At 43.3% G+C, this 16,331-nt stretch overlaps 1 protein-coding gene across 4 annotated transcripts in view; it reads right to left on the reverse strand.

Annotated features, from left to right (window-relative positions):
* Nucleotides 1-16,331, reverse strand: part of fbxo31 (F-box protein 31) — a 42,718-nt gene that overhangs the window by 14,836 nt on the left and 11,551 nt on the right. For all 4 annotated transcript variants that reach the window (XM_078210487.1, XM_078210488.1, XM_078210486.1 and 1 more), the window contains 5 exons: nt 7,835-8,002; nt 6,913-6,987; nt 3,155-3,264; nt 2,515-2,668; nt 1,205-1,587 (listed from right to left, as the gene is read on the reverse strand). In XM_078210487.1, the coding sequence (XP_078066613.1) occupies nt 1,205-1,587; nt 2,515-2,668; nt 3,155-3,264; nt 6,913-6,987; nt 7,835-8,002 (890 nt within the window). The remainder of the gene's footprint in view (nt 1-1,204; nt 1,588-2,514; nt 2,669-3,154; nt 3,265-6,912; nt 6,988-7,834; nt 8,003-16,331) is intronic.

The following is a 16,331-nucleotide window of genomic DNA, read 5'->3' on the forward strand; positions in this document are numbered from 1 at the left end:
GTTTGCTGATGATACAAAGATTGGAGGTGTAATGGACAGTGAGGAAGGTTTTCAAAGCTTGCAGAGGGATTTGGACCAACTAGAAAAATGGGCTGAAAAATGGCAAATGGAATTTAACGCAGACAAGTGTGAGATATTGCACATTGGAAGGACAAACCAAAGTAGAACGTACAGGGTAAATGGTAGGACTCTGAAGAGTGCAGTTGAACAGAGGGATCTGGGAATACAGGTACAGAATTCCCTAAAAGTGACGTCACAGGTGGATAGGGTCGTAAAGAGTGCCTTTGGTACATTGGCCTTTATAAATCGGAGTATCGAGTATAAAAGTTGGAGTGTTATGTTAAGGTTATATAAGGCATTGGTGAGGCCGAATTTGGAGTATTGTGTACAGTTTTGGTCACCTAGTTACAGGAAGGATGTAAATAAGGTTGAAAGAGTGCAGAGAAGGTTCACAAGGATGTTGCCGGGACTTGAGAAGCTGAGTTACAGAGAGAGATTGAATAGGTTGGGACTTTATTCCCTGGAGCGTAGAAGATTGAGGGGAGATTTGATAGAGGTGTATAAGATTTTGATGGGTATAGATAGAGTGAATGCAAGCAGGCTTTTTCCGCTGAGGCTCGGGGAGAAAAAGACCAGAGGGCATGGGTTAAGGGTGAAAGGAGAAAAGTTTAAAGGGAATATTAGGGGGGGCTTCTTCACGCAGAGAGTGGTGGGAGTGTGGAATGAGCTGCCGGATAAAGTGGTAAATGCGGGGTCACTTTTAACATTTAAGAAAAACTTGGACGGGTTCATGGATGAGAGGGGTGTGGAGGGATATGGTCCAAGTGCAGGTCAGTGGGACTAGGCAAAAAATGGTTCGGCACAGACAAGAAGGGCCAAAGGCCTGTTTCTGAGCTGCAATTTTCTATGGTTCTATGATTGTGGTCAGAGCTGCTGCCATTTCTAGCAGAGATTAAGTGACTTGTTAAATTTGAGTGATGCAATCTATTTAACATCTCCTTTATCGATTTTTATCTTATTGAATATCTCTAATAGTCTCCTCCGGAGTCTTACGCTAACTCCAACCTCCTCTTCTGTGAAGCTAGATGCAAAGTAGACCATTAATACTCATTCATGCCCTCTGCTGCCACAAGATTATATCTTTGACCCTTGGAAAAACCAATAACTTGCTGGTATTTAGTGCCACATCTTGACAATTCCTTACCAGGCCCTACACATCCTTGGGTACACTTCATTTCGAGCCATCACTCCCACAGGTAGCACAAAGGGTTGCCCAGGCACTGGCGGTGCTGCTGACCCTCCTGCAGTTGCTCCTTCTGCTCCTCCTGTCTCAAGCTTCGTGTTCATCCCAGCAGCTTTGGCTCCCTGGTCGCCATTACACGTGGGCTGCAGGCTGTCTGTATTGCACTGAGCATCCCCCTGCCAATGCTCCTGGTTCTGTTGGTCACACTGCACCTGTTGGTGAATCTCCAGAACAATTCGCGAGAGTTTGTCAAAGCTTCGAAGGTGCTCGATGTCCGGTAACTGGACAGGGTGAGTGACATCAATGTGCAAAGTCAGCTGACCCGCAGGTACATTCGGGTCTCCCTGTACTCAATGTTCAAAAATAAATAACAGTTAGTTTACATCTTTCTGCTCCAGAAATCACTGCCTTATTCACTAGGCTAATAAAAATATTTCTGAACTACCTTCAGTTCCATCACAAACTTCACACAGTGCTGTGACAAGGACCAGAAAACCAAAATACCCAACATGTTGTCAGCAAACTTGGCAACCAATCTGTGCGCATTAAGATGCCACAACAGAAAATGAGTAACCGGATGTGCTGTTTATCTTGGTGCTAGTTCAGAGATGAATGTTGGCTCAGGTTACGAGGAGAATTCTCAACTCAGCCTTAAACTGCGTCTTGCAATCGTCTGACGCTCCTTTAACAGGCACGGGATAATATCACATCTAAAAGATGGCACCAGCAACAATGAAGCATTCACTCAGAAGCACTGCAGTGGGACTTGAATCCATATTTATTGGGCCCAGAGGACACTGCCACCAACTGAGTCAAGTGGGCAATCGGCGGGCAGGGCCTTTGGATAATTCAGAGTTTTCCAGGATTACAGCTAACAGGTAGAGGCTGTCAGTATAACTGAAAAACCTAGGAAACCAAATCAACTCAAAGGGGGAAAATGTTTTCTACCAGCTAAAGCTCACCAAGGGGCTTGTTAGCCCCTCCTCTCAGGGTTTTCACCCTTTTCAAATACCATAGGCCAGGCAGCAACGGACTAGCAGCGAGTGCCCAGCTGTGAGCATAGAGACCCCCCCCCACCGGGGAGGGGGTAGGGGGCAGCAGAGAAACCAGTGAGGTCACAGAGACCAGCCACAGGGGGGGCGGGGAGAAACCAGTGGGGTCACCACTGGCAGCGAGCACCATGGCACTGGCAGCAAACACCACAGGACTATTCTCACAGATCTGAGGCAAATACATTATCTCAGGAATCAACACAGTTTATAATCACTTACAGTGATTTTTGTTACTTTGATATGGGTTCCGTGGAAGCTCAGCATCACTATCTCCAGCCCGTGGCTCCCGTACGTTCCTTTAAAGAGGCCGGGTGCTATCAGATCCTCTGGACTGGATGGTGGCAAGTAGATCCTACGATACGTCAGACAGTTACTAAAACACAAACACAAGGTATTAGGGCACCTCACCTTCCTGTTGAGAGAGGTCAAAATCACCTTTTCTAATCCCTGATCATCAGCAGACCCACTCCACCAGAGGACTGTACGGTCAAACTAGGCTCTGACCCTGCCTGTCACACACCACACCTCACTCAGCATGCCTGATCACTTGCTAACTGGTCTTTTAACTGAAGGGAAAAGCCTTTCAACTTAAAGCTAGTGGACCCAAACATATCATTGATATCAACCTCACCTGATCATTCCCAATGGGGATTACCACAAAGCAGCTCCACAAGCCCCCCCACCCCCACCAAACACACACAATGGAGCAAAAGCAGACAAACTTTGAGAAGAATAATCTGAGGCCCTTCTACCAACGTCAGCACCCTGGAACCCAGACCATAGACATCACCAGCCTTGTGGCCCAGACTCTTCCCCAGGTAACAGAGGTCCCTATTACTGAATGTGGACAGTCACTCACTCGTACTGACTCGTGTAGATGAACTTCATAAGGATTAGTTCCTGCATGTGTTCGTGGAAAATATCCTCCAGAGTTCGACCCCATTCCTCTGCCAGCCATGTCCGGAATTCCTATTATCCAAACACAATTTAACCAGAGAAATTCAGTGCTGCAAAGGAATCCATCATTATCCAGGACACAAACTCCCGCACCGACCTCCGGTGCTTTTCCAGGGCTCGGTGGATTCGGATCAGCTGCCAGATGATTGCTCAGTGAACAGTGAAGCTGTTCTGGGCCACTGGCAGCAAATCCCTGTCAATACCACCTCTGGGAAGCAGCAGCAGCCAAAACAACAGCTCAGTCAAGTTCCAAACACTGAAAACTAGAAATACAAACAGCAAATGCTGGAACTACACAGCAACCCTAGCAACAGGGGAAGAGAAAGTACAGGTCAAGAATGGTGGTGACAGTTAGGACCAGAAACCATAGGAACCTGGGAGGTGGGATTCTAAATAGAAAGCATCGAGTATTTCTGAAAAAGAGATATTGTTGAAGCAAGCAAGACGGCCAAATTTCAAAGGGAGCAATAATTTGTACGGCATGAGAAAAACGTGCTGATTGGTCAATGCACTGCCATGGAGAATGCACCAGGGAATGATTGGCAGCCATTGCTTTTGTTTAATTGCCTGGGCAGAGTTATTTTGCCTGCAGGGGACAGGTCTCTACTTTCTTTTTGATAGCAAGGTTTCCTGCCCCACCAACAAAGAATTCAGCAGAAGGGCTGCCCCTTGGAGCGGACACTCCGCGGAGGTTCATTGGCTCGAGGTAAGACTTTACCTCTCACTCGGCACTACATTTTATTTCATTCTCTCTCAGGACGTGGGTGTTGCAAGAAAGGCCATCATTTGTTCATCATCCTTAACTGCCCTCAAGGTGGTGGTGGTGAGTTGCCTTCTTGAAGATTGCGGCCTGAGGTGTAGATATACCCACAGTGCTGTTAGGGAGGGAGTTCCAGGATTTTGACCCAGTGACAGTGAAGGAATGGAGATATATTTCCAAGTCAGGATGGTGACTGACTTGGAGGGGAATTTTCAGGTGATGGCGTTCCCAGGTATCTGCTGCCCATATTCTTGTAGGTGCTAGTACCTGTGGGTTTAGAAGGTGCTGCCTAAGGAACCTTGAAGAGTTATCAGTGAATGGCGGAGCAGAAATAATCTCCAATTATCTGGAAGGTTGCAGCTCAAACAATACTGAAGCAGCTCAACACCATCCAGGACAAAGCAGCTTGCTTGAACAGCACGTCTCCCACAAACATTCACTCCCTTCACCACCTTCTCGAGAACAATTAAGGGTGTGCAATAAATGCTGGCTTAGCCAGCGATGCCTACATCCCGGAAATGAAAACATAAAAGATCCTGAGGGGTATTGACACGGTGGACATGGATGTTTTTTTCTGTGGGAGAACATAGAACTAGGGCTCACTGTCTTAAAAACAAGGTGAAATGGAGATGAGGCACAACTTTTTCTGAGGGTCAAGTCTTTGCAACTCTTCCGAAGAAGGCAGTGAAAGCAGAGTCTTGAACGTTTTTAAGGCACAGCTGGTTAGATTCTTAGTAAACAAGCGGGTGATAGGTTATCGGGGTAGGCGGGATGTAGATTTGAGATGACTTTCAGATCAGCCATAATCTTAAAAGGCAGAGTAGCTTTGAGGGGCTGAATGGTCTATCCCTGCTCCTTGTACGTATGTTAAGAACCAAAGATGACAAAAAACCCTTTTTTCTACAAAACCTTTTGTGCTGTGTGTACCTTTAAGAAATAGTTTTTTTAAAAATCATGATCTCTGCAGCTTTCACAGTCAGTGTGTCACATGCTCTCACAGCATTAGGTGATGTATTGTTGGGAGGAAAAAAAAACCTGTGGGCCGATCAGGTGACAGGAGTTCAGTTTCGGTTTTGGGAGTTGAGTTTTAGAAGCAGCATCAAGCTGAAAGTCTCTGAAACCAAAAGCTTTGACAAAAGGATCATCTGGACTCGAAACGTCAGCGCTTTTCTCTCCTTACTGATGCTGCCAGACCTGCTGAGATTTTCCAGCGTTTTCTCTTTTGGTTTCAGATTCCAGCATCCGCAATAATTTGCTTTTTAGCTGAAAGTCTCTCTCTCTCTCGTTTTTTCCTTTGGAAATTCTCTTGCTTTTCTGAAGAGTGAAAATCTGGTGTTGTTGGGGGTTAGACCAGAGTCTCTGGTGTTTTGGGAAGCTGTCTTGTCTTCAAACTGTTCAGAATCTCAAGAGCATTTGACTGCAGAATTCAACTAACGGCCTCAATCCCAGTATCACGTGAGCCCTAGTCTATGCTGTTGAACTTAAAGGGTTGTTTATGGAGATTGGTTTAATTGGAACACATTAGACATCTTTGTTAAGAGTTATTATAGCGGTTGCCTTGTTTCTTGTATGCAATTGATAAAAGTTCTTGCTAATTTTCTTACTAATTTTCTTACTATACATGTTGACTATATTAAGTAAACTTTGTTTGATAAAAGCTCCCTAATGGGTCTTTTGAATCACACCTGAAGTGGAACATCTCATGCTTATCCGAGCCAAATTCAAGATGCAAAACTTATGATTCAGACAGGCTTCATAAAACACTTTGGAGTTTCTAGCCTGAACCATAACACTGTTTTGGATCTAGAATGCATTGCCTGTGTGATAGAGATTAATTTAATCAGAGCCTTCAACAGGGAATTGGATAACCAGCTGAAGTGAAAAATATAAGACCACAGGGAAAGGGGCAGAGGAGTGGGACTCGCTAAACTGTCTTTGCAGTGAGCACACACACACATACGCAATAGGCCAAATGACATTCTTCTGTGATGGAATCATGCTTTGATTTTATGATAAATGCTGGCCTCAGCCACAAATAAAAATTAAAGAATGCTCCTGTGGTTCCGAGGGTGATTCTGGCCTCCGAGACAAAGGGAGGAAGATTCAAGAACCACTGCAGAATCCGGACAGAAATCTAGGCTGACGATCCAGTGTAGTGCTGAGGGAGTGCTGCATTGTTGAAAGAGCCGTCTTTCAAAGCAGAGCCCCAGCTGCTCTCAGGTCAATGTACAATTTTCCAAGGCATTGTTTATAAGAAGAGTGTTTTCTCTGGTGCCCTTACCAATATTCATCCCTCAAACAATATCACAAAAAGCAGACTATCTGGTCAAATGTCACATTGCTTTTTTATTTAAAGAGTTTGCTGTGTGCAGATTGACTGTCCTGTTTCCTATATTATAACTGTGTGCATTTCAAAAAAACAAGTACTTAATTGGCCGTGAAGGACCTTAGGGTTTCTTGAGGTCACAGAAATCATTATATCAATGCAAGTCTTTCTTTCCCCACCCCCACAAAAGGACCTGGATCAAGTACTGAATAGTAAACTCATGACCCAGGTCAAAGCAAATGGAATCAGAGGACAACTCGCACAGGGGTCGCAAGCTGGCTACAAAACAAAACGGAAGAGAGATCAAAGACATTTTGCATCCACACAATTAAAATCAGAATCAAAGACAGGGCTGATGAAACTTTACTGTTCCCATTAACAAGAGAAGTCCAGCACAGGGTGGAACATCGATGACAATTTACAACTCCCAGGATGGGGGGGACACAGACAAGAGTATCACTTTAAAATAAGGTTCTTCATCTCCACACAATATCAGCCCCTCACACTGAAAATCTTTCTGCCCTGACAGGGGATGGACCCCCTCAGAATGTCAAACCCTCACCTCATGACTTACCTCCTGTCGGCCTCCAGCCATCCGGTGGAAATCCGTCTGATTGCATTTTGTTGAAAACTCATCTTTCTTCACAATCTGCAAAAAAAAACCCCAACCACATACAGGACTCTGCAGATGAAAAGCATTGAATCTGTTCACAATGGTTCAGTTCACACAAACGTAGAAAAATAGTAGCAGGAGGAGACCGTTCGGCCCTTCCAGCCTGCTCCACCATTTACTTTGATCATGGCTGATTGTCAAATTCAATATCCTGATCCCCCCTTCCTCCCATATCCCTTGATCCCTTTAGCCCCAAGAGCGATATCTAATTTTTTCTTGAAATCAGACAACATTTTGGCCTCAACTACTTTCTGCGGTAGTGAATTCCACGCATTCACCACCCTCTGGGTGAAGAAATTTCTCCTCACCTCAGTTCTAAAAGGTTTACCCCTTATCCTCAAACTATGATCCCTAGTTCTGGACTCCCCCACCATTGGGAATATTTTTTCTGAATCTATCCTGTCTAACCCTGTTAGAATTTCAACATTATTTAATCTGTGGCAGTAAATTACAAAACAGTAGACAGATAAATCTGAAAAGGAATCAAGATTCAAGAGACACAGGTGATGTCCCTTGAATTTCCTTTTACTGCGTGGGTCCCATTTGTTGTGTTGCACTGTCCATTCACGATGGTTCTAAAGAAAGCTCCTCACCCCCAACACGGCACCACCAAACACACACATACCTTAAAGGGGCTGCTTGTTACCCACAGTCTGCTATTCTCTCTACATGGTAAGATTTGGGACCCGGAGGGATCGGCAAAGAAGCAAAGGCTTCAGAGAAATTAAGAAGTCTGAAAGGGACAGTTCTTGTGCATTCTATTTTTTAGAACATGTTTTTTATTTCTTGACAAGGTGAATGGACAAAAAGGCATTTCTCCTACCTGTATATCACCCTTGTGAGATCCTTTGTGACCGTACATGCATTCCACTTCTGCCTTATTCTTTTCCCACAGGTGAATCCGGAACAAAGGTTTGCAGCGCATGGCATCGTTGACTCGGGGATCATGAGGGGGAAGGTACATCCAGCCAATAATAAACAACCCGTCTACCTGCAAATCAACATACCAATGAGTATCCCATCACATCAGCAAACACAAGCACAAAAAGCCTCAAGACACTCAATCCCACTGCAACACTCACAATCCATAGAGGGCTAAATCGGCAGAATGTAGCACCACAATAAATTTATACATGGTAAAATATTGCACCATGCTTCAGCAAACCACAAGGAGATATTACAGCAGATAGCCAAAGCTTTTAAAGGTGTGTCCGTGGTGGAGCAATTATCAGGGATGTTCAAGAAGCAGATTTGGAGGATCGCAGAGATCTGAAGGTCATGGTGCTGGATAACGAGAGAGAGAGAGAAAGGGGGAGGGATGAGATCGTGGAGTTATTTAAAAACAAGAATCCAGATGTTGTCTGACCAGGAGCCAACCTGGATCAGTAAGCACAGAATGAAATTTGCTGAGAATAAGGATATGGAAAACTGAGTTTGTGATGACATGGATGAGGGCGATGTCACAGAGATGAGAGCTGATGGCCTTAATGATAGTGCGAAAGCACAGCCTGAGGTCAAATACAGCGAGCTGTCACTCACAGTTAGTGTGTTCCTTAAAATCAGGACTTTCAGTGAAATAACAGTGAGACATAGGATGAGGAAAGAGATTCTGCTTGGCAAGTAAGAGCAGTGAGGGGCTAAATTAAAAAGCATAATCTCAAAAGGTAATAATTTCTGGATTATTACTTGAGCCATGAGTTAATTGGCCATAAATACGGTTACTGCGTTAAATGCGTGGTTCAAAGATTGGTGAGTGGAAAATGGATTTTGATTCCTGGGGCACTGGCGCCATTACTGGAGACAATGGGAGCTGACCAACAACATCCAATATCCTCCAACACGATGGGAATGGAAAAACCCAAAATCTCTCCAGCAATGCAGAGAAAAACTAAAATTCTGCAAAACAAAGAAAATTCAAAGGACCTGAAGAAAAACTTGAGAAGCAGACGTGGAGAGGAAAATCACGAAGGAAAAGCTCCAAAGAAAGACTTGGAAGTTGAAGGCAGAAATATAAAACTCCAAACTGAAGACGCCAACATCAATTCCCAGAATGCAGCGCTGAATGAATGACCTATCAGGAGTCAGATAAACATTTAAAATTCCAGGAATCACCCAGTGCTGAGAAACATTTAAATAGTTCAATGGTCAGAAATTGACATTTAAAAACTGTCAGAAAAACCAGATTCCCGAGTTGCGACCCAAACACGCGCTTACTCTGAAATGAAAAAAATAATAATTTGGAGGAACTTTGACTAAAGAATCAGCTTTAAAGACCAGCAACAGTCAGGGTTCAACGCCTTTGCAACGCATCAGGTCTAAATAGAAAGTCAGAAAAAGTTCTGATTAATACCTTTTTATAATGGTTTTGGTGAACTTGCTGAAGCAATCCTAATACAGTGCACTGATGAATCCTCAACCTGCTTTGACGAAACATTAATAACTTCTGGTGAATATTTTAAACTTCAAAATGTGAAGTGCGCAGAACTTTAAAAAAAGGCATATGAAAAATCCCAATAAACCTCCAAATAGGAAAAAAGGACAAAGTTTAAGTAAATCACAGCAGGGCACAGGAGAGGCATAGAACTTTCCAGAGTCTCAAAAATATATATTTTTGAAATCTCGACATATTGGCTGAACTGCAATAGCTGGTGACGGTGCAGAGCGAGCAGCTGGCTATGAATGGATGAGAAGTATCTGATGAGACAATCCTGCAAAAGTTGTGATAGTAGGGGATTGTAATTTTCCACATATAGATTGGGACTCGCATACTGTTAAAGGTTTAGACGGGGTAGAGTTTGTAAAATATGTTCAGGAGAATTTTCTACATCAGTATGTAGAGGTGCCAACTAGAGAGGATGCGATATTGGATCTCCTATTGGGAAATGAGTTAGGACAGGTGATGGATGCAAGTGTGAGGGAACACTTTGGATCCAGTGATCATGATGCCATTAGTTTCAACCTGATCGTGGATAAGGATAGATCTGGTCCTCGGGTTGAAGTTCTGAACTGGAAAAAGGCCAAATTTGATTAAATGAGAAGGGATCTGGGAAGTGTGGATTGGCACAGGCTGTTCTCTGGTAAGGATGTAAATGGAAAGTGGGAGGCCTTCAAAGGAGAAATTTTGAGAGTGCAGAGTTTGTATGTTCCTGTCAGGATTAAAAACAAAGTAAATAGGAATAAGGAACCTTGGTTCTCGAGGGAGATTGTAACACTGATTAAGAGGAAGAGAGAGTTGTATGAAATGTACAGGCAGCAAGGAGCAGATCAGATGCTCGAGGAGTATAAAAAGTGCAAGAAGCTACTTAAGAGGGAAATCGGGAGGGCTAAAAGAAGACATGAGGTTGTTTTGGCAGACAGAGTGAAGGAAAATCCAAAGAGCTTCTATAGGTATGTTAGGACCAAAAGGATAGTGAGGGATAAAATTGGTCCTCTTGAAGACCAGAGTGGTAGACTGTGTATGGAACCAAAAGAGATGGGGGAGATATTAAATGGTTTTTTTGCATCTGTATTTACTGAGGAAACGGGCATGGAGTCTACGGAAATAGGGCAAACAGGTAGGGAGGTCATGGAACTTGAGGGAAGCTAGTGTTGAACTTGCAGGGGCTCTGGCAGACATATTTAAAATGTCAGTATTCACGGGGGAGGTGCCGGATGATTGGAGGGTGGCTCATGTTGTTCCGTTGTTTAAAAAAGGTTCCAAAAGAAATCCGGGAAATTATAGGCCAGTAAGTTTGACGTCGGTGGTGGGCAAGTTATTGGAAGGTGTGATAAGGGATAGGATCTACAAATATTTGGATAGACAGGGACTTATTAGGGAGAGTCAACATGGCTTTGTGCGTGGTAGGTCATGTTTGACCAATCTATTAGAGTTTTTCGAGGAGGTTACTAGGAAAGTGGATGAAGGGAAGGCAGTGGATGTTGTCTACCTGGATTTCAGCAAGGCCTTTGATAAGGTCCCTCTTGGGAGGTTAGTTAGGAAGGTTCAGTCGCTAGGTATACATGGGGAGGTAGTAAATTGGATTAGACACTGGCTCAATGGAAGAACACAGTAAGAAGTTTGACAACACCAGGTTAAAGTCCAACAGGTTTATTTGGTAGCAAAAGTGTGGCTTTTGCTACCAAATAAACCTGTTGGACTTTAACCTGGTGTTGTTAAACTTCCTACTGTGTTTACCCCAGTCCAACGCCAGCATCTCCACATCAATGGAAGAAGCCAGAGAGTGGTTGTGGAGGATTGCTTCTCTGAGTGGAGACCTGTGACTAGTGGTGTGCCACAGGGATCGGTGTTGGGTTCATTGTTGTTTGACATCTATATCAATGATCTGGATGATAATGTGGTAAATTGGATCAGCAAGTTTGCTGATGATACAAAGATTGGAGGTGTAATGGACAGTGAGGAAGGTTTTCAAAGCTTGCAGAGGGATTTGGACCAGCTAGAAAAATGGGCTGAAAAATGGCAAATGGAATTTAACGCAGACAAGTGTGAGATATTGCACTTTGGAAGGACAAACCAAAGAAGAACGTACAGGGTAAATGGTAGGACTCTGAAGAGTGCAGTTGAACAGAGGGATCTGGGAATACAGGTACAGAATTCCCTAAAAGTGATGTCACAGGTGGATAGGGTCGTAAAGAGTGCCTTTGGTACATTGGCCTTTATAAATCGGAATATCGAGTATAAAAGTTGGAGTGTTATGGTAAGGTTATATAAGGCATTGGTGAGGCCGAATTTAGAGTATTGTGTACAGTTCTGGTCACCTAGTTACAGAAAGGATGTAAATAAGGTTGAAAGAGTGCAGAGAAGGTTCACAAGGATGTTGCCGGGACTTGAGAAGCTGAGTTACAGAGAGAGATTGAATAGGTTGGGACTTTATTCCCTGGAGCGTAGAAGATTGAGGGGAGATTTGATAGAGGTGTACAAGATTTTGATGGGTATAGATAGAGTGAATGCAAGCAGGCTTTTTCCACTGAGGCTAGGGGAGAAAAAAACCAGAGGGCATGGGTTAAGGGTGAAAGGAGAAAAGTTTAAAGGGAATATTAGGGGGGGCTTCTTCACGCAGAGAGTGGTGGGAGTGTGGAATGAGCTGCCGGATAAAGTGGTAAATGCGGGCTCAGTTTTAACATTTAAGAAAAACTTGGACGGGTTCATGGATGAGAGGGGTGTGGAGGGATATGGTCCAAGTGCAGGTCAGTGGGACTAGGCAAAAAATGGTTCGGCACAGACAAGAAGGGCCAAAAGGCCTGTTCCTGAGCTGTAATTTTCTATGGTTCTAAGGAAAATGAAATAAAGTTGGAAAATGTTTGTATCAGAACTGAATTGGAAGATTCAAAGCTGAGTATTTACCTTGAAAATGCACGAGATAGTAAATTGTCAATGAATCAAACTATTCAAGTTCTGAACAAAATTTTGAGTACAAGATAGGACAGAGCTCAAGAAAATGGTTTACAAGAAACTTAAGGTGAAAATCAAGAAGCTAGAATAGTAAGATAAAGTAGAAGTTCCCTCAAGAAAAGCACGAAAAGTCTCAAAAGCAATTCGAAGCACAACTAGAGTTCAAGCTCCGAAGAAAACACAGGAATTATAATCTGCCAAGGAAAATGGATCAGTGCAGAGAATCAACTTTCACATACAAAAGATGTGTGATAGGAAACATGAGTACTAATGAGAACACTGGAATGTCACTCACAGCAAGCAGAATACTTGAAAAAAGACTCAATGTTGCGGCACGGTAGCACAGTGGTTAGCACTGCTGCTTCAGAGCTCCAGAGACCTGGGTTCGATTCCCGGCTTGGGTCACTGTCTGTGTGGAGTTTGCACATTCTTCTCATGTCTGCGTGGGTTTCCTCCCACAGTCCAAAGATGTGCGTGTTAGGTTGATTGGCTATGCTAAAATTGCCCCTTAGTGTTCTGAGATGCGTAGGTTGGAGGGATTAGCGGGTAAATATGTAGGGATATGGGAGTAGGGCCTGGGTGGGATTGTGCAGACTCGATGGGCCAGATGGCCTCTTTCTGCACTGTAGGGTTTCCATGATTCTATGTTTAAATGATTAACTTGTAGAAAGAAATGCAACAAAAATGGATCTTCAATTAAAACTTGAACGTCAAGCATCTGAAGTCCCTGGTCAGCATCGTGCAAGATGCCAGGAACATAAGGAATTGCTGATGAATCAGAATAGTTGTTTGAAAGCAGAATTAACAACCAAAACTAATTAACATCTTGAACTTCAATCCAGTCTGAACAAGATGATGAAGTGCGCAGCATGGAAGGACAAATCCAGACCAGCACATGAAGGATTAACGTGGGACTGAGTACAGTACCATCCACTCAATGATGCAAGAGACCCACACCTAAGAGTCAGTTTAGCATTTGACAGAGCCCTGTGCACAAGCAAATATGGGGACAGCTCCTGGCTTGAACCCTTCACTATGTATTAAATTAGCTCTTGTAATTAATAAATACATCTTTAACCTACTTAAAACTACAAAGACTTCATTAAGACCTAACAAACAGTATCTAACACTCTAGAATACTAATCAGAGGGGATTAGGAGGGGGATAGAGCAAACATACTTAAAGGTGCATCAGCAGAGAAGGTTAGAGGTTGCAAAATAATAAAAAGACAGAATTAAAGGCACTCCATCGGAATGCGCACAGCATTTGTAACAAGGCAGATAAATTGATAGCACAAGTAAACAGAAATGGCCTAATTGCCATTACAAATGCAGAGATGCACTGCTGATTGAGGCTGGGAATTGAATGTTCAAGGTATTCAGGAAGGATAGCCAAATGGGAAAAGGAAGTCTGGGTAGCATTGTCATTAGAGGATGAGATAAGTACATTAGTGAGAGAGGATCTCAGATCAAAATGTAGAATCAGTTTGGGTAGAGCTAAGAGCAAGCACTGAGTATCAAACAAACAGTTGTTTATACGCCACCCAAACAGCACTGGTAATGTAGACCACGCTATAAATCAGGAACTAGAAACATAGAAGATAGGAGGCGGCCATTTGGCCCTTTGAGTCTGTTCCGCCATTCATCACGATTATGGCTGATCGTCCAACTCAATAGCCTAATCCTGCTTTCTCCCCATAGAGGTATGTGTAACAAGGGTGATAAAATAATCATGGGGGAACATCAATCTTCATCTAGACTGGGTAAACCCAATTAGTACTAATGTACACGAGATGGTTTTCTGGAACTATAAAAAATGAAGAGAACGGATTATTTTAAATCAAGTGTTGTGCAGAAAGAAATGGTTAATTAATATTCTTGTTGTAAAGGAGCCTCTAGGGTAGAAGGACCATAATAAGCACAAAGTAAACATGTCCCCTCCAAGAATAAGAGTGGTACTACCAAATCTAGACCCCCCCCTCCCCCCCCCGGTTGTCTATCGGAATTCAGGGAAAAATCAAACAGAAGAAAGCGTGCAAAAGGCACAATGAACTAAGCACTGCAAATAGCCTAGATGTACAGGGACAAAGTAAAAAAAGAAATCAAAGAGAGGCCATGAGAAAAGATTAGCAAATAAAGTTAAAGATAACCCAAAGATATTTTACCAATATATTAATAGTAAAAGATTAAGGAAAAAGTGGGACCTATCAGAGATAAAGAAGGGAACTTGTATGCAGATGCAGAGGCTATGGGAAGGGTTTTAAATGAATATTTTGTCTCCGTGTTAACAAAAGGATGATGCAGATTTAATATTCCAGGAGGAACACGGAAAAAGCCTCCGAGAATCCACCCAATCTATACCTCTCAACATCATGTACACCTCTATCAGGTCACCACTCATCCTTCGTCTCTCCAAGGAGAAAAGGCCGAGCTCCCTCAGCCTATCCTCATAAGGCATGCCAACCAATCCAGGCAACATCCTTGTAAATCTTCTCTGCACTCTTTCAATCATTTCCACATCCTTCCTGTAATGAGGCGACCAGAACTGAGCACAGTACTCCAAGTGGGGTCTGACGAGGGTCTTATAAAGCTGCATCATTATCTCCCGACTCCTAAACTCAATCCCTCAATCGATGAAGGCCAGCACACCATACGCCTTCTTAACCACCTCCTCTACCTGCGAGGCCGATTTAAGAGTCCTATGGAAGTACTCGAAGGGTTGCAGCCTCACAAATCTAATTAAATTTTTTGAGGAAGTGACAAGAAGGGTTGATGAGGGTAGTGCAGTGGATGTTCTGTACATGGATTTTAGCAAGGCATTTGACAAGGTCCTACATGGCAGATTGGTCAAAAAGGTAAAAGCCCATGGGATACAGGGTAATGTGGCAAACTGGATCAAAAATTGGCTTAGTAACAGGACACAAAAGGTAATGGACGAATGGAAAGTTGTTTCAAGTGATGTTCCACAGGGCTGGGTGTTGGGACCGTTGCTGTTTGTGTTACATATTAACGATTTGGACGTGAACATGGGGGACACGATTATGAAATTTGCAGACGACACAACGATTGGCCGAGTAGTGGATAGTGTAGAGGATAGCTATAATCTACAAAACAATATTGATGGGTTGATGGACTGGGTGGTAAAGTGGCAGATGGATGTTAACACTGAAGTGTGAGGTGATTCTTTTAGGGAGGTCAAACAGTTATAGGGAGTACACAATATGGGAATATAATGAAGGGCAGATGAAGGATCCTGGCTACAAGTACACAGGTCCCTAAAGGCAGCAGTTCAAGTAGACAAATTTGTAAAGAAGGCATATGGAATATTCTCCAACATTGGCAGAGGTATAGAATAGAAAAATAAGGATGTAATGTTGGATATAATGTTTACAAGAATGTCACGAAGGCTAGAAACGTGTAGCTATGAGGAGAGATTGGAGAGGTTGGGGTTATTTTCCTTGGAACAAAGAAGGCTGAAGGATGACTTGATTGGGGGGGGGGGGGGGTGGCGAGAGAGAGTGGACAGGATAAAACTGTTTCCCTTGAGGGAGAATTCTAGAACCAGGGGACATAGATAAATGGCAGAAGGTGTAGAGGGGATAATGATAGTGTTGAGGCTAGGGTTGGTGCTAATATGGGATTACAGTCAGATAGCAGAATGTGTTGATAGCTCTCTGCCACTAACCCTTTCTTACAGGTTTATCAACAGTTCCTGGAACCTCCCCTCCGATCAATCACACTGCATGAGATTTTAAAGCAACTTTTCTAATCAGAGAAGCCAAACTGCAAAACTCAGTCTTCAGTGTCCCCCACACACTGCAAAACCTGGGCTTTGACGCAGGAATTGGATAGAAAACAGACTTCATTCACAACTAAACTGGAAATAAAACCCGAGTGGTCTGTTTTAAAAAAAAACAAAATATAACAAGCTT

The sequence above is a fragment of the Mustelus asterias genome, chromosome 4 (assembly GCF_964213995.1).
Source record: "Mustelus asterias chromosome 4, sMusAst1.hap1.1, whole genome shotgun sequence".
Taxonomy (NCBI): Eukaryota; Metazoa; Chordata; class Chondrichthyes; order Carcharhiniformes; family Triakidae; genus Mustelus; species Mustelus asterias.